The sequence below is a fragment of the Lycium barbarum genome, chromosome 4, assembly GCF_019175385.1.
Source record: "Lycium barbarum isolate Lr01 chromosome 4, ASM1917538v2, whole genome shotgun sequence".
In the NCBI taxonomy this organism is placed as follows: Eukaryota; Viridiplantae; Streptophyta; class Magnoliopsida; order Solanales; family Solanaceae; genus Lycium; species Lycium barbarum.
This window is the reverse complement of record NC_083340.1, coordinates 27,826,376-27,845,769: the sequence shown is the minus strand read 5'-3', so window position 1 is coordinate 27,845,769 and position 19,394 is coordinate 27,826,376. Positions and strand designations below refer to the sequence as shown.

The window sequence follows — 19,394 nt, the reverse complement described above, 5'->3', positions numbered from 1 at the left end:
CAACTGGTAGAGAAAGGTACATATGTCAAAAAGCACCTTAACACAACAGCAAGCACATATATTGCTTTCACAAAAGGAAAATTGCAGTGCCAACATCATAATGCTAAAAGGAAAATAACTTTCTCACGTAACCATCAAAAGATTAAATATGCTAACAACAACCCAGTGATATTAATTCATTTTCCTTGTCTGTTTTGCATGATAATGGAATCATATACATTAAGAAGGTAAAACAAATAACTTTAAATATTGGAATTTAGCAGCGAATTCCATTGGCCAATAATATACAAGCTACAAAATTGGTTGCAGACTCCATCAATCATCAGGTGCCATTTTGAACCTTCCAAATGCATCATTATTGTCATTTTTATCCGAGATAAAATGCCTTTCAACCTCCATATTCTTCATACACTGGCTATCAGCTGCCTTCTCCGTCTTCCTCACTTAATTTTAGGATCATTTAAGTGTTCCATCGCAGAAGAAGCCTCCAGCTTGCATCCACATTTATCAGTTTCTGGGATTTCATTGACTGATGATTTTGCAACTTCTATTGAATCGTCCACAAAATCAGAATCGGAAGACGGACAGTGGAACCAAACGTATGGGGCATGGGCATGGTTTCCATGCTTCTTCAACTACCCATCTGGTCCCAGCATCTGTAGGCTGCCTTTTACAACTCGAAGCTTTAATAGTTCAAACTTTGAGCAGCTTGGCAAAGAGAATAGTTTTCCCTGGAAAGTAGGAAGCTTTCTGAACTATTGGTGGAAGGATCTGAGTGGCTAATCTCTGAATCAAATACGCTCAATGAACAAAGCATATTTCACTTATGGATTAAAGAGTTATTTCCCATTATCTGAGCAATGACGAACAGAATTCATCAGCTGATTATTGGTGTAAGGAACAACAATCAAAATTTACGTAATAGCTCTTGTAGCACTGCCTCTGGCTCTGGAAGACTAAATTTTCTAGAAGGATCTTCCCTTTCACCAGCAAAATCATCACGGGTTTGAGCCGAGAAAGCAGCCACTAATGCTTGCATTAGGGTAGGTTGTCTACATCACACCCCTTGCAGTGCCGCCCTTCCCCAGACCCTGCTAATACGGGATGCTTTGTGCGAGGCTGCCCTTTTTTAGGCTTTAATGTCTTCCGATTTGCAAACTATCTGTTCACACATGTAAGATAACAATCCAGTCTGAAGAGATTCAGCCTGAGAATGATCCATAAAAGAAATGAGCCAAGGATGGGCAGCAAATTAAGCTAAAATCCATTCCACTACATGAAGCAAATGAAAATCATAAAAATGAGAGAAACATCATAACGAATTGCACAGATGTGTCAATTGGAAACAATAAGATCAAAGACAAGTAGAAGAAAAATAGCAGATTTGAAAGAACAGTTTACACTGATGTAGACTGAGCAAGTCCTCTCAGAAAGTTAAAGCTGAAGAAAAAAAATCATGTTTTTGTGTCTTCCCTTGTTAGATGGACTCGACATACAAATACAGTATGATGACAATAATATTACTATTAGTCTAGCATACACAACTAATAACTTGCAAGGTGATTTTACATATGTTCCAAATTCGTTGTTTGCCTATAATAACAAGAATAATCGTTATCTGCATGTTTCTAGCCTCATATATTAATTAGTGAATCTACAACAGAGGCATTCATGATACTCCAACAACACCAAGCACAAGAACTAAAGGAAGTGAAGGAAAGCTGTTGTTCATGTTGCAACCTTTTGCCAGAAGACATCACTTACCAAGTTAATGCTTTGTGGCTTTCATAGTCTCAGTCTTGTCTAGAGCTGCCCTGAGAAGAATCAGAAGCAAATTCCGTTCTCTATTTCACAATTTCTTCAGAATTTGTTTCGAGTTATCATATGCAGTGCATGTCGATGATTTCATGGATTGTTAGAGCATTCTCCTAGTCCCTTTGCAAATTTGAGGAATCTATCATCTGAAGCATAAGTTTTAAACGACGAGGAACTAACATGCTATGCTATCAGTGCATAAATCTGACATTGCAATGATGGTTTAATAGTTGCAATGTTTTAACACTCAGTTTCCAGTAAATTGTTACAGGTTATAAAAGTACAATGAATCAACATATCAACCAACTCTTAGGGACAACGGTTAACAACCTATTGGAAGTAACCCGGGAAAACATCATATGCATAAAATCACAAAAGACTCACTCAACATTGTAACTGTTCTCCACACAACCACAAGATTTCTTGAGAAAATGTACAAAAATGACCATAAAACAGACATAAGAAAATCGTATGCAAACAAATCAAAATAAGAAAGAACATGAATCAGCAACCTAATAGCTGAAAATCAAGGGTCACAATGTCATGTGTAGAACCAGGTGCGAACCTTCAGGTCATCAAACGTTCTTGAGGCAGTAAAACGGACACAAACTGGGAAGAAGACATCATGATCTGCTGCCAGAACAACGAATTCCAGTTATCCTCTGCAAATTTTTCACTTCCACGTTAGAATGACAAACAAGTACTTGAGATTGTGTGCTTCAAGAAAAAACAAGTTTCGACTTAAGCTAACATGTTATTATAATTGTCAATGAGAACTATAACCAATCCAGATCAGAATTTCAGAAATCATACCTGCAAAATCAATGGGTGAAAATATTGAATCCTAATGGAATATCTGATAATAGGAACAAAACTTCCCATTCCCAATCACATTGCAATACTTGGAAACAGTTTTGGTCATATTCAACGGACTTGGTTTCGCCGCTACCAGGAACAAATCATGGATAGCAGTTACAGAGTCTGATTGCCAATGTCGACTATAAGTGTTTATACTGCACGTCTCACTCACATTTTTTTCTAAAAATAATCATGCCACTCCAGTACAACTCAAGCTGCCTAACTTCATTAAAGGAAAAATACATCTACAATAGGTGCCCCGGTGACAACTATATCCATTGTTTCAGTTCTCTTTACATTTATGATACTTCTCATGATCTATTTTTAATGAAGTTTCGAAATTGTTTGTTAGATAATTATAAAGGACCTTGTGGCTTGAGATCCAACCCTTATCACCTAAAATATATTTAGATAAATAGCATTACAAGACTTGGAAGTTAGATGTTCAATTAATATAGTAGCTAAGAGTATGTTGGTTCTTCAATTGGGATTAGAGGACTTATCATTTTTTTTTTAAAAAAAATATTTTTATTACATAGGGGGTAGGGGAAGGGGATTACAATATGGGGATTCGAACCCTCACCTTCAGATAGTCAACCAACTGAGCTACTAGATCCCTACAGAGGACTTATCATTACGCTTGAGCTTAGGTTCTTTTTTTTTTTTCCTTAACTAATCTGCTAGTACATAAATAAACTTGTGAATCAGAATCAATCACTTATTTTCATATATTTTCACCAGATAAACCAATTTAAAAAGAAGGAGAAACAAAAATTTGAAACTGGTAAAGTTAAAAAAGGAGAAAAAAAATAATGATAGATAATATAGTAATTTCATTAAATTCCTCCACCAAAATTGTACCTGATGTATCCAAACTCCTATATTTCACTATTCTCAACAAAAAGAACCTAACACTCAAAATTGGATCTTAAGAAAACTCCGCTTCTTATCCTTGAAAGATTGAAACTTTATACACCTCTTGTCCCAAACCGGTAAATCTTAAAGGTTGAGCATCATAACATACAAAAAAGTTGAATTCTCAAAATTTCAGGAAATAGCAATCGATCCTACTTTGCACACGTGTACACGAGGAATATAACACACTTACAGCATGCCTCTTCACCAAATTGCAATGCAGGTCCTCACTTCCTTCCCACATCCGGGGGCCTGGTTGAGCGGGAACTTGCAAACTTGCTTGCGGATAATGCCAGATTGTGCTTGAGACTGAAGCTTTACTTTGTACTTCTTTTTCTGGTGTTCTCTCTCTACGCTCCTATCTATACGAGGAGAATCCCTGATTCCTGGTACAATTCTAGTAACTGAACCTCTCGTTCTTGATTTCTCAACACCCTTGCTTGTATTGCACTCCTTTTTTTCAGTCTGATACACCTTCGATTTCTTCTGCTTTCTGAATCCACTCTCACCACTAACCTCCCTCTCAAAAGCATTAGCATCATTGTCATCCAAGTGATCCCTCAATTTTCTTTTCTTTGTGTGGAGCATCCTTGGTTGGTCAGGTTTATGACTTGCAACTTTTGTAACATCTTTCTTTCTTAGAGAGACAGCACCACCAAATTCCACTGAACTACTTCTTACTTCCTGGTGATCATATTTGTCAATCTTCGCGAAAACTTTCTTATTTCTTGACAGAGTTAATAACTTCTCATGGAGAGGTGAAAGCAGTATGTCTCCAACAACCGGAAAAGATGTCATATTATGAAGGATACTTGTTGGAGAAAAATCACCCGAAACTTCTCTAAATGTGGACGATACTTCACCTAAATCAGTAAGTGTTCTCTGATTAAGCGACCTAATCATAGAAACTTCATGTTTTACAATGAACTTACTTGATTCTTGAACAGAAAAGCATGAATCTTGTGTGGGGCGTTTATAAGTCGGCAAAAACGAACCATAAACCCCAAATCTTGGACCCAAATTACCAGAAGAAATAACTCCTTCAAAATCTTTACGAAGATGACCCAAAACAGTCTCAATCTTTTCATCAATGTAAACCTCGTACTCTTCCATAATGTGTTGATTACTGTTTTTAATCCTTAAACCCTAGTCCTAATTTAGAACCACAGAGTTGTTTTATCAAAATTTCCTTAAGGCCTCCTAATATACTATAGCGTAAACGACCCCATTTAGGAAACCGGAGAAATTTTGGGTGACACGCAAGTAAATAATGGGATTTTATCAAAAATATACACGTAGTATTTTAGTTTTCTTTAATTCTATTTTTCATAGTTCTTCATTTTATTTGAATTTATTGACTACGTTGTTTTTCCTTTTTTATGCTTATTAATTCAGCGTGTGCGCTTTGCACGTGATCAAAGCGCGTACCTCATTTGACAATAAACATTATAGGAAAAAAGGTTGGAGTTAGCTATGAATTTCATCGCTAATCCGTCACTAAATTGCTCGTAGCTAAATATTATTTTGATAATCCATTGCCTAATAGAATTTGCAACAAATTTTACTGTTTAATTTTTTGTGGATAATTCATGTTTATTTAGCAGTGAAATAACTTAATGTATAAGAATATTGATAATTTTCATTTGTTGAAATAAGTGTAACAAAAAAAAAAGACACTTAATTGAGAATATATTTTTCTACTATCTCATACTCCCTCCGTTTCTATTTATGTGAACCCATTTGACTGGGCACGACATTTAAGAAAGAGTGAAGACTTTGAAACTTATGGTTCAAAATAAGTCTTTAATACTTGTGTGGCTGTAAATCATTTCATAAAGTGAAGTTGTTTCCAAATAAGGAAAGAGGTCATTCATTTTGGCACGGACTAAAAAGGAAATAGGTTCACATAAATTGAAACAGAGGGAGTACTTGTTATTTTGCATTTGCATTTTACCAATTTGACATTTAACATTATACTATACTTGATTTTGCTTTATTTCTAATTTCTTTCACCACTGATATTTTTCTTATTTAACAAATTTATATACTTAAATTTTTTGTCAATTTGAAAATAAATTTATTTAAGTGAGGAATTTGAAAAAGTATAAAATTAGATTCTTTTGCTAATTAGTTAACTCAATATTTTAAGTATTTGTTCGTAATACCAAAGGAAATAATTTATATTTATTAATTCAAACTCTTGGTATTAGTTCATTACAAATTTTAAATATTTAATTTTATTCTTTTTAAATACGATTTACTCTTTTTCCCTCATGCAAATGTGTTACTCTTTCTATAAGGAAGTTCTGTGTGTGAGGAACTTGTCATTGTTATATACCCGATGTTATCATCAAAGTTAAATCCTTATTCAAGTACTGTTAAAATGTGTATATGTGATAGGCATCTTTCTTGAAATCCAACCAGAAATACATGTGCCATAACAAGACCAAATATCTTTTTCTTTGAGATCTCATCATTTAAAATCCTGCAATTTTCCTAAAAACTCTAGCGCAATAAATATTAGAGTTTCATGTTGAAACCTTATATGGTGACCATAAATAGATTAAAAAAAACATCAACTTCTGAACACATGATGTAGATGGTTTGTAGGTAATGATCCAAACAACTTGTACAATATTTAAAAATACATCAATTTTAAAATCAATAATCGTATATGAGATATTGTAAACAAAAATAACGACGGACAACCTTTCAGTTTATAATTGTTTATCAAAAATGGAGAAAAAGCCCAAAATCATACACTATCTTTGGTCTTAGTCTCAAAAAATACATATTTTTTTACATGGTGCATTAATAGTCCTAGTTCTTTCTAAGAGTGGAGCACTTTTAGTCGTAACCCTAACCAGGGTTAACTTTTTAACGACACTAATCAAACGTAGTTCTCTTTCCCTCTGGCTGTTTACTTGCGAAGAGAATACTCCAACCTGTTGGAGCCAAAACACAAAACAGTAGCCAATTTTTTTTAGCTTAACAGCCAAATTTCTGTACCAACTTCAACAAAGACAGCAACATAGATCCAGCAACAGCTTAACAAAACTGTAGCAAAAATCTAACACCAGCTTACAAGACCAGCAAAAATTGTTGCAAACTTGAGCACCAGCTTATAAAACCAGCAATGACAGCAGCAAAATTTCAGCACCAACAATACACCAGAATAACACCATAAATTCATTGAAAAATATCATAAGAGCACCAAAATATAAGTGCACTAGCAAGTGAACATAAAAAATAGCACTCAAAACAGTAACAAAATAGCCAAATAACAACACTAAGTTGCAGCTTTTTAAATCACAATCTATAGAGATCAACTTCCATCTATTACTGGACCTTCCACACCTATGCCAAAAAGTTAGGGAATCATTTTCGTAGCCACAAATCTCTGCCATCTGCTTGAACTCAGCAAGAGTTAATTCTGCCGCATTTACATAATCAAAGTAATTCATGTTTCCACCAACATACTTTTGTGGTGAACGCTTCATAAATCCCCCATGACATGCTTTTACAGTAACAAACAAAGCCTCGGTCATCGAATCTGAAATTATAAATTAGTTAACTTCATTCGATCTCAAAAGAATTTACAATATAAGAAAACTACATAGAATAAACTGACTCGAAAAATTATAAAGACTGGACAAGGAGATGACCCACAAATCAACAAATTCTGGAAAGTTCATTCAATAAGAATAAGCAAATACAAATAGCTATCTGCTATGTTTTATTATTAACTTTCAATCATCAATATAAAAAGTAAAAGAAATAAAATAATGGAAAGATTCTTGCAGCAAAAATCAACAAATACAAGAAGGTTTAACAAAATCAAAATGAGAAACGTAATGAAAGAGGAAACTCTCAGATGATTGCCTCCCAGTATTGCGCCTTACACTGTTTTTGCTATAGATGCGATTAAGAATGAATATGAATTGGTGTTCTATTTTCGTGGGCTAGCTGGGTATTACTCTCTTCGCAAGAAAGAAGACAGAGAACAGAAAAGCTGTACTATTGGAGAGAAAATATAGTGTGACAAGCACGTGAGGTGATCTCCGTTAAAAAGTTAACGCTATTTAGGGTGATGACTAAAAGTGCTCCACTTTTATAAAGAATTAGGACTATTAATGCACCATGTGAAAGAATATGTATTATTTTGAGTCGAAGACCAAAGATAATGTATGATTTTGGGCCTTTTCTCATCAAAAATGCACAAACGTCTACTATTACATAATTTTACCTCAGATGTTACATCCCACATTTTCATACGTCAAGTACGTCGTAAGTCAATTGACGTAAACGTAAGTTTGGAAATGAGATCATCCTTGAAATTATATAAATCAAGTTAATCATGATACCTTGGAGGTTACAAGATTTAATATCACGATCAGCAAGTACCAAGAGGGTTGGAAGGTTTAGAAGTTAAACGAATCAAAGAAAATAAGTTTCGTCGAAAGTCGGCAAGATTGGGAATGTTGTAACCCGTACTTTTGGGGTAAGACTAGGAGTAATTAACATTCTAAGAAGGCCATGTTATGAGCTATTTGAATCGTATAATAGTCGTATGTTAAATTTTGAAGCCAAGCGAGTTGTAAAACGAAAGTCGACAAAAGTAGTCACAAGTTACGTTCATAAGTTTGCTGAAATTTGGGTCAGATGTCATTGATCTTTTCTCCCAATATACTTGGAGTTATGGGGTGATCCACCGACCAAATTGAAGATCTACGAGTCTAGTTTCCAACACATTAAACCGTTCGTCGATACTATCCTAGGGTTCAGTCGAAATCCTGTTATAATCCAGTCATGTTCTTATACTGCGAGGTATTTAGGTTTACTATTCATCTTCCTTAGAGCTTAGTAACTTTATTCTCTAGTCCAGTACTGTTAAACTCTCTCGAATCTTAGTGTGAGGTCGCCGATTAATTTCCGGCTAAGACGTTGGCAAGCCTGTATAGGCCGTTGTCGCTCAAGTGCCAGGAGTGCCGTTAGGAGCCAAGGTTAGGTGTTCCCGTCCCCAAGACCACATAGAAAGAAAGGGTAGACACATTAAGACACTAGAGAAACAAGTTAATAAGAACTAAGAACGATAAACAATAAGCTCTAACTAATTACAGTAGAAGAACAAGTAAGGATAAACGTAACAGAGATAGTAGACGTACCCACATAGGATAGTATCCCCAAACTATAGCTCTTTTCTAAAAAAGAAAATCTTTTATGAAAACCCATCCTACTTTTAAAAGAATAAGGTTTTATAATGAAAGTAAATGGGCATTCTACTTTGACAAAGAAGAGTTACTAGGACATCTAGAAGCTCTAGAATTCGAATTAAATTTTCGATACTCTTTGAAGAATCCTAGAGTTCTTCGTAATTATAATTTAGGAGAAGATAGAAATATTACTTTAGAAGAAGTATTAATTTCTATTGAAAGAATTAAGTGGTTATTAGAATGCAACAGAGAACATCTATCTGTTGTTGAACATAGTATTAAGTGGTGTCAAAATCAACTTGATAAAATATCTCCTAAGTATTAATCATGAGTCTTGATAATCAGAATATTTTAAACAGTGTTAACATGTCAACAGAAGCTACAAAGATAGCTAAAGTTGAAAATGATTTACAAAATTGGAATATTCCAGAAGAACCATTCCGACAAATCTATAACACAGGAAAGTTTGATTTTGTAAAAAATTACAATATTAAAACTTGTGAATCCACAGTTGCTATCAATAGTTCAGCAGGAACTATTAAGTTATTGTCTATTCAAGGTATAAATAGGTATAAGAAAAATTATAATTTTCTTCACATAGGACTCGTCCAAGTTGCGGTCAAACCTCTTTACAGATTAGGTTTAGACACACACCTTTATGTCTCGTATTAAGAGATGATAGGTTATTAAACTTTGATGATTCTTTATTAGGAGTTTTACAAAGTAACCTAGCCCATGGCCCGGTTTACTTTAACTGTTATCCAAATTATTCGGTTGACATCAATGACCAGAATATATTGGATACGTTAACTCTTAATATTAAAACAAGAAACATGAATAGCAAAGTTAATACAAAAGAAATAGCTGTGATATGTAGAGTATATTACAGACTAATGAAAACAACTTTAGCTCCAAAAGCTAAAATAATGAGTCCAAAAGGAGTCACTATGCTCATGGAATCAAACCAAGAACATAGTAGTACATTTGTACCTAGAATGATAAAATGGAATGAAATTTTATCCAAAGATGAATGGCACTTTGATGTCATAACTCAACCAAAAGCTAAACCTGAAAATTCTGCTATTGAACAAGTTATTCAATATCCAGATGGATCTATTGACTTAAAGTTCCTTAGATCTACATCAGTTAATGAATCATCTTCTGACAGTCGAATGTCGTATTCACGCCCTTCGTCGAGTCAAAGAAAGTCTTTTTCAAGACCTTCTTCTTTTAAACCCCCGGAAGAAGTGTTGACACCCAATTTTGTCCCTCCTTTATTTCAATTTATTTCCTGGAGCTTCTAAAATTATTAACGAAATAAATACTTTGTTTTCACTACTATTTTTATTTTCTACTACTATTAATAGCGTTATTTTCATCTTCACTGTTTTCTGTCAACATTACCGGCGTTACTTTATCACGAATTTTTATGGTTTGTCATCATACTCGTTAAATTAATTATAAGTTAATACTTTAGTAAGTCCTTTACTTTCTACATATTAATTACTAATCATCTTTACATAATATATATTGTACTAGTTACTAGTTATTAAATTAGAAGTCCAAGGATAATTAAAATAAAGGAGAAAAAATCCATGATTTGCAACCCAATCCGTCAAATTGAGCCCAAATCATGGACCAAATGAAGCATTTCGTCCAGCCCAACAAACGCCCAAATAACCAGCCCAACACCAAACCGAACCGCCTACTCGACCCGGTCCAGCCTGTTAGAGTCAAGTTTTTATGATGAAAATTTTACTTGTGCAGGTATAGCAATTAAATCACACAAGGAATATATGTGAGCCCACAAAACAGCCCCAACAAATTGGAAGCCCACAGAACAGCCCCAACGAGCTGGGCTCACTCGACAAATGGCTTCCCAGCCCTAACGGTGCAAACAACTGTAATCTTCAGCCGTATAAAATCTTTCAAGAAAGGAAAAGATATCTGCAAAATAAAGAGGCAATATTCCAGCAGCATCAAATCGTTTCAAGAAGGAAAAGCATCAAAGGCATATCTCATGAAGTGTAATAAATCTGCTGCTGCCTCGACGCACAATGTGGGGACCCCTGGTAGGACCTGACCCCTGATGGGCCCATGATCTGACATGCACTGGTATTGTCTGTGCCAGGGTACAGCCAGTTCGCACATACTCCCTCTTCACGCTGCAGCGCTACGGGGTATCGAACCCGGAACCTCAAGCTCCTTTACATTCCCCTGAGGGAATCGCCTCTTACCAATTGAGCTGCATAGCTTTGTCACGCCCCGAACCATGGCCTGGACGTAACACGGCACTCGGTGCCTGACTGCATGTGACCGAGCGAACCACATGGCTTGCTGAATCATCATGATACAAAACATAAGCGGAATATAACGTGAATGCATGATGGGCCTTTATAAAACATGGTAAGTCATAATACTTAATAAAATACTTGTTTAAACATGAGTGAGCCAAAATGGCTATACGACTCCAAATGTCTGACATGACATAACTGCCTTGTCTAGTCTATGAAACCTCTATCATGAGTCTGACTGGAAAACATACTTACTGGGACAAGGCCCTCAGCATACCTTTAGATGCAAAACTAAATAAAGAAAGGCAATGTCTAAACCCCGAATGAGATGGGGCTCACCAATAAGCTGGTACGTGCAAATCCTAATGAGCAGAATCGTCGTCCTGTAAATCCGTACCTGCATCGTGAAATGCAGGCCCCCGGGCAATAAAAGGGGACGTCAGCACATTGAATGTACTGGTATGTAAAGCAACCGAAAGAAACAACATAGGACATGGAATAACATGATAAGAACTGAAAATGAAAACCTGGACATGAACATGAGCATGAGTACATATGTATATATATAACATAAGTAAAAACATGATAAGTAGGGAGAGCATTTCATAAACCGACACATGATATCACCACGTGGATACGTGGAGTCTGGTACCTCGCCGGACCAGCAGAGCCCCTATACCTTGCCAGGGTATAAGGTGGTAACGTGCCTGATGGATCCATTCAGTGTAAAATTAAGGTATCGTCCTAACTGGGCGGAGCGATCCTTGTCCTATGGTGGCTACATAGTTTCAGGCTATCTGAGCCTTCTCGGTAATTCGTGCAACTCCCAAAAACATGAACATAATATAGTTGGCTAAGAAGCCCATGACTTTCGTGAATTAACTTGTACTTGTCTTGTAATCATGATTTCACGAAATAACTTGTAAACATGGTTTCATGAAATAGCTTGTAAACATGTTCTTGATTTATGAGTAATACAATAGTTCATAATCATATATTTGTAATTGACTTGAAAACATGCTTGTAACTTGCAAAATAAAATCATAAAGTTTCATATGAACATGATGAGAACACATGAGGAAGAATTCATTATTCATGGATTAAGCTAGCGTTCCTAATAACCGTAATGGAAGATTAGGAATACAACAACAAATATAGATACAAAATTCATGTACATAAATACTTAAATACGGGCTACCAATATGTTGGGTTTAATGCCCTAAGATTTGAACTTCATGGATATCAAGGAAACGAAGCATGGGGAAGAACATAGAGATTCCCTCATGTGGATGGAAGTTCTACATACCTTAATTGTTCCAAAACTTGAATTAAAGACTTGGATCTTGGAGAAGATTTCCTAAATCTTGATTCTTGAATCTTGAGATGGGTTCTCTTGAAAACCCTAGATTAGGAATGATGATTTCTTGTTTAGATTACAAGGATATATGTTAGAATTGAGTTGGAATAATTAGAATGGACTTACCTTAGTGTTCTTGATGTTGGAGTAGAGAAGGAGGTCGTTCTAGGGTTTGAAGGAATGAAAAATAATGAGTTGAATTGATATGGATGAATATATACTGTCCTGTGAAATTGCAATTTACGACATGAACAGTGCTGGTCGTATTTTCAGTTTACGGGTCGTAAACTGCAATACGGGCCGTATTTTGCAATACGGACTACACTACGTCTCTTCAGTAAAATGGTCATAACTCTTTGCACAGATGTTCGTTTGACCCCCGTAAGATACCGTTGGAAAGGTATTTCAAAGCTATACAACTTTCATCAAGGAAGTTTTCCCAAATTCCAAATACGTTTTGAAATACGGGCCGTAAAGTGGAATACGGTCCGTATTTAACCATATGACCTCAAAATGTCAAATTCCAGAATGTTCAGAAATTCTTGATTTCAGTTTACGATCACTGTTCATGGGCGTAAATTAAAATACGACCACTGTTCATGGGCGTAAACCACCATATCACAACTGAACAGGAAAATTTCAATTCCCACATTCTTTATCTGATTTTCTAAGTCTAGGATCGTGGTCAAAACTTTCGTTAAAGGTACGGGGTGTTACAATATCTCCCCCTTGGGATCATTCGTCTTCGAATGATGGGTCATGGTTAAGGATATGGCTGGACATGCCTTGAATACATGAACATGAATGAAAGATGACATAAAACATAAGAGCTTGACATTGTTACGTGGGAGCATGATCATGGACCATGAGAACTGAATGTGTGATTACATGGAAACATGGATACTGAAGCATGAGACATGAAACATGAGCGCTGGATACATGACATGAGCGTGAAATATGAGACATAACATGACATGGGGCATGGAAACTGACATGACATAGTTTCATGAAAACGTCAGTGCCTAAACATGAGACATGAATAGCGAATACATGAACTTGAACGTGAAACGTGAGGCATGAATACATAAGGGACATTATAAATCTTCTCCAAAATGTCATTAAGCCATCATTAATTCGATACTCGTAATTCTTGCCCGACATACAACATATACCTTGCTTTCTTTAACAGCTTTTGTCTCCTACCTCCAATGTCTTTGAAATCTCATTTAGAATCATTAAATATTACTTCTTACTCGTCAACATGTCGTATACATCATACCCTTCGTGGGTCTATTCGTGGTACGCTAACGGGGAAATTTCCAAGGTGTAACATTCTCCCCCCTTTTTGGAGCATTTGTCCTCGAATTAAACATTCGGGATTCTACAAAAATTTCGCCAGAGTTTCCCCTGTAATATGGCACTATCAACCTGTCACAAAAACCCATAATATCATTGCCTCACAGGGCTACATCACAATAGCACTATAAATTGGCCACACACGACCAAAAGCATGAAAAGAAAGCTTACATACCTCAAAATCTTGGTGCTTCATCATAAATCTCTTCTGCGGGCTGAAACAAGTGTGGGTACTTGGATTTTGTCACACCCCAATCCCGATAGGGCGTGACGGGCACCCGACCCTTACTTAGAGCCGAGCGAACCCACTGGATCTCACTGTACTCATAATCCTTAAGTCATGAACTGAAATTCATAGGGAAGGCTTTTAACAAAAAAATTCTTTTTATCTTTCTCGAATCAAATAAAATTTGTAATCATATAAATCTGTAGAGTGATGCATAATGAATACATCGGCTTATATAGCCACATACAAGACTGGCAGGCTAAATACGTGACTCTGTCTGCAAAGTCTCTAACATAAATCATTATACCATGACATGGATACTCTGACTCGGCAACACTCCGGAAAGAAATGGAGCTCGCCAATCCCGCTGGAACATCTTCTAGCAATGTCTTCTACTCATCTGTATGCACCTGCGCGGCATGAAACGCACCGCCCACAAGAAGGGGCGTCAGTACGAATAATGTACTGAGTATGTAAGGCATGAGTAACAACATAATATAGATATGAAAAATAACAAGGAATAAGAGAGAAAACCTATACATCTGGATGCCTCGTAGGGCGGATGTCATGCATGCTTAGCCTTAAAAAAAACATTTTTATACATATACATAGTAACATGCCCCGCCATTAAGGCGCGGTGTGATATATAAATAGTAACATGCCCGGCCATTAAGGCCCGGTGTTATCATCATTAGCCTGCGTCCAGGCCTCCCGCGTCCAGGGCAATATCATAACATGCCCACTGCAGTGGTGTGCACATTTACGTGCCTTCCTGGCCGACTATAGCGCGGCGCGGTGTGAGAAAATACATACATATATATAAAGCATGCATAAGAGCCCAATCAAAATCCACAACTATATCGGAGTGACGTAAGGTCGGTAGCCTCCGATTGTATTATGGAATAATCATCGTCGCTTTGTCTCACCTTGAAGGAACAATTATTTTAAGGTGAGACTATCGATGAAGAATAGAATTAAGAGAAAACATAGAATAGGATCGTAAATCTCATAAGGCATCAATTCATATACTTTGGAAGATTTAGAAATAAAGTCACCATTCATGAATAGATTGAGAAATCAATAAATAGCTCGACATTCTCATATCGTCATCAAAATGATATTCTCACTTTTGACATCATCGTTGTCATTGAAAAACATAGCCTTTGTCGTTATCATAAGATCTCACATAATCACAACCTTTGGTTTTGGAAAGTAGGAATACTTTGGAAAACATTTATGGGATATCAAGAAGGAAATCATGCTTTGGAATCTGGGACATTTAACTTTTGATGAAGAGGAAAAATACGGAAACATTTATGAAACCATAACCTAAAGATCATGCCTTTGAACGAAGGGCGAGCCTTAACATACCTGGAAGAAAATTCTCGACTTCTAACTTACTTCCCGTCTTGCACCTCTCCTAAGAATTATTCGTAACCTCGTAATCTACATATATAACCATTCATAATATCATTAGAATCATCATCATACGCTCGACTCGAAACTTTAATTAAAATCCCTTTAAGGTTCTGTCGAAATTCGGGCAGCATTTCCCCTGTTTATATGCCTCGCCCGAAATTCCAATTCAATAACCAACAACATCAACAACAATACCAATAGTAGTAATATCATTTCCAACACCAACATATGCCATGAAACAACCCACACGCTATTTTCCAAATTTCTCAACCAACCCACTTGTGATACGATTATTTAATAACCTTTACTTTCGTAAGGAAATTGAAATTAATACTAACACATCAATAACAACATCCTCAACATCCTACAAGATGATTATATACATATTTTATCCAAATTTTCTTCAAACCTCAATCCATAATTCAACAACATCAAAACACCAACCTACAACTCTATTCTTGCAATTATTCCTTAATCAAACTTGATAAAGAGAGAGATTTGAAGATTCATACCTTATTTTTATGAAAGTAGCAAAATCATCAACATTTACTTGTTCCCATGCTCCTCCAACTCCAAAATGAAATTATATTCATGACTATGCGTTGCCCGGACTTCGATTGGTACTCCAAGACTTTGAAATTTGCCCAAAATTCTCACTTTTATGTGAGATTTAAGAGCCCTTTTAGTTGGCTGAATTTTCTGGAATTTCCAGAACATTTTGGATGATGAAAAATGGGGTTTTGACCCCTTTTATAATAAGTTGGGTCGGTACTGTAGCTACAGTACTGTAGCAGTACTGTAGCGTCCTGTTTCTGCGCGACAGTTCAGTTTGTAACGTCAATAATTCTCTACTCTGATGTCCTATCAACAAGCGGTTTGTTGCAGTATAATCTAGACTCGACGAACTTCATTTTAGGATTTTAAAAAACCTTAAAACTCCAAATACACATGTAGATATACCCCTCCAAAGTTGACTAAAAATCCTTCCAGCATTTCTCAAATTTTCGTCGAACTTATTTTCTTCAATTTGCTCGATCTCAAAATATTCCGAAACTCTCCATACATGATATTTATCACTTATTATACTAATAATGTCCATGTTCTCGTGTTTCAAAACACTCTTTCCCGATTACGACTTACGAGGTCGTAATTCGTCTTTTTATTTCGTTGTTACATACTTCCCATGGCCTGTATCTTCCAAAACATCATGGGACATCTCCGATACTTCGTTTCTACGGTGATTTACATGTCATGCTCATGCTCTGAAAGTGCGGGGTGTAACAGATTTCATATCCTCCTCGGCTTCCCATGTAGCTTCCTCAACTTTCTAACTCCTCCACAAGACTTTCACTGAGGCTACTTCCTTAGTTCTCAACTTGCGAACTTGACGGTCAAGAATGACTACGGGGATCTCCTCATAGGTGAGGCCATCCTTAACTGTTATAGTATTAGCAGGAACAACCAACGATGGGTCTCCTACACACTTCCTCAACATGGATACATGAAACACTGGGTGTACAACAGCCAAATCTTGTGGCAACTCAAGTTCATAAGCTACTAGACCAACCTTTCGTAGAATTCTGTAAGGTCCAATATATCTAGGACTTAGCTTCCCTTTCTTGCCAAATCTCAGGACACCTTTCATAGGTGAGACTTTAAGGAACACCCAATCATCAACTGAAAATTCTAAGTCCCTTCGCCTCACATCTGTATATGACTTCTGGTGACTCTGAGACATTTTCAAACGCTCCTGTATTAACTTGACTTTCTCCATATCCTGATAAACTAAAATCTGGTCCTAACAACTCTGCTTCACCAACTTCGAACCAACCAATTGGTAATCTACACCTTCGCTCAAAAAGGGTTTCAAACAGTGCCATACCAATACTAGCATGGTAATCCTTTTTTTTTTTTTGTAAGTAAACGCAATAAGAGACATGTGGTCATCCCAATTACCATTGAAATCAAGGACACATGGTTACTGAACTGAATGAATACAAGATTACTAAACTGAATGTCTATTGTACTGACTGAAGACTGGGCTGACTGAATACTGAGCTAATTGAATACTGGATTAGCTGAATACTGAGCTGACTGAATACTAGATTAGCTGAATACTGAGCTGACTGAATACTGGATTAGCTGAATACTGAACTGGCATGAATACGTGAGTACTGGACTGATATCTGAGTATTGAACTAACATGAATATTATAACATGAGATATGAATAACGTATCTGTCTGACCATTTGTCTGAGGATGAAAAGTTGTGCTAAGGTTCACCTTGGTACCCAATCCTTTTTGAAAGGATTTTCAGAAGTTCGCTGTGAACTGAGCACCATAATCTGAAATAATGGACACTAGGGTCCCATACAATATGGCAATTTCATTAAAATATGACTTGGCATAATCTTCTGTTCAATCTGTGGTCTTAACTGGCAAGAAGTGCGCTGACTTCGTAAGTCTGTCCACAATCACCCAAATTAAATCATGCCTCCTAGCTGAACGAGGTAGACCTGATACAAAGCCTATATTGATCATTTCCCATTTCCAGACAGGAATATCAACATTCTGAGCCAAGCCACCAGGCCTATGGTGTTCGACTTTCACCTGCTGACAATTCGGGCACTTAGCTACAAAATCTGCCACATTCTTCTTCATATTGTTCCACCAGTAAATCTCCTTGAGATCATGATACACCTTAGTGGAACCTGGGTGAATGGAATACCTAGAGTTGTGAGCTTCTAACATGATTCGCTCTCTGAGCCCATCAACATCTGGAACGCATAATCTGCCTTGATATCTCAAGGTACCATTATCTCCCTCCTGCTCAAAAGCTAAGGCTTTCTATTCGTGAACCCTCTCTTTCATCTGCAGCAAGTAGGAATCACCAAACTGCTTCTCTCTAACTTCAATAACTAAGCAGGAATGCCATGTTTTGGGCAATAACTCCACCCATTTCGGAGTTTGAAAGTCAAATTCCTAGCTTGGATAAGCAGTGAACTTCTTTCACCTTAGTTCTCTTGTCTGCCTAAATCATGAGCTGTACTTCCCATACTTGATTTTTTCTGAGATACTTCCTAAAATACTCATAGTACTGTTGTGCGCTAGGTCTTTCACGAGCACCTTAAAGATTAGAGTCTTGTGCAATGGCACTACCCTTATGATACATAACTGGGCATGATCTTATAGCTTTTCTGTGATCGCCTAATCGATAGTAATTGAACTTGACAATATTCGTTCGACGATCATTCTACTCAATTCGGGTTTCCTCTAAGATGAGGCATATTCCTTATGAAGACTATCTCATTATGCCAACTTAACTGAACTAAGGTTCTTCATATCTCATACTAACCATTCGGGTCTTCAATTATCTCGCTGAACTTACTGGCGATTTATGCATCTCCCCCTTAGACCAAGGCTAACATCTTATACTTACAAATTCTTCTCTTTTGATGGGAACCAATTAACATTCCTTACCTTCTGCAATTCCTTCGTACTCTACAACACTTACTTTTTTCTTTTGACTCACATCTGAGTAATTTCTCATGGGGAAAAAGAACTAAATTTACTAACATGAACGGGTTGCTACTGTATTCATAACTGACATACTCCATCTTAACTACTTAACTCTGGTCACACTTATAAATCTTAGGACAACCTCTTTTGACAACTCTTAAAGGTTATTCTTCTGTAGTTTGCTCTCTTACGACTTTAGCTGATTTCTTCTTCCACTAATCACTCTACTCTGAACTTAACTTAAGCCCTTGTTTTCTCACACACATTCGGATGTATCCGAACTGTCACCCACTCAAGGTGTTCATCTGAATAGGAAATCAAATCTTATTTCTCAAAGTCAGTCGTACTCGTAACTTAGTCAAATCTTATTATTACTGTTGACATGGCTTTTCCAGACATATTACGAACTTATATCTCATTCT

At 36.5% G+C, this 19,394-nt stretch overlaps 1 protein-coding gene across 7 annotated transcripts; it reads right to left on the bottom strand.

Annotated features, from left to right (window-relative positions):
- Window positions 1–149: 149 nt before the first annotated feature.
- Window positions 150–4,807, bottom strand: LOC132635692 (uncharacterized). 7 transcript variants are annotated; one of them, XR_009580672.1, is made up of 4 exons: window positions 3,782–4,805; window positions 2,381–2,477; window positions 1,765–1,961; window positions 150–1,207 (listed from the first exon to the last, which is right to left on the bottom strand). XR_009580672.1 is itself a non-coding variant. In XM_060352191.1 (2 exons), exon 1 carries the CDS (start codon window positions 4,699–4,701, stop codon window positions 3,793–3,795), a length of 909 nt encoding a protein of 302 aa, XP_060208174.1. In that variant the 5' UTR covers window positions 4,702–4,807; the 3' UTR covers window positions 150–1,207; window positions 3,782–3,792. The 7 variants fall into 7 exon arrangements, 2 of the variants coding, with proteins under 2 accessions (XP_060208174.1, XP_060208173.1); XR_009580675.1 differs by having other exon boundaries at window positions 150–1,162; XR_009580674.1 differs by lacking the exon at window positions 1,765–1,961 and having other exon boundaries at window positions 2,328–2,477.
- Between the last annotated feature and the right edge of the window lie 14,587 nt (window positions 4,808–19,394).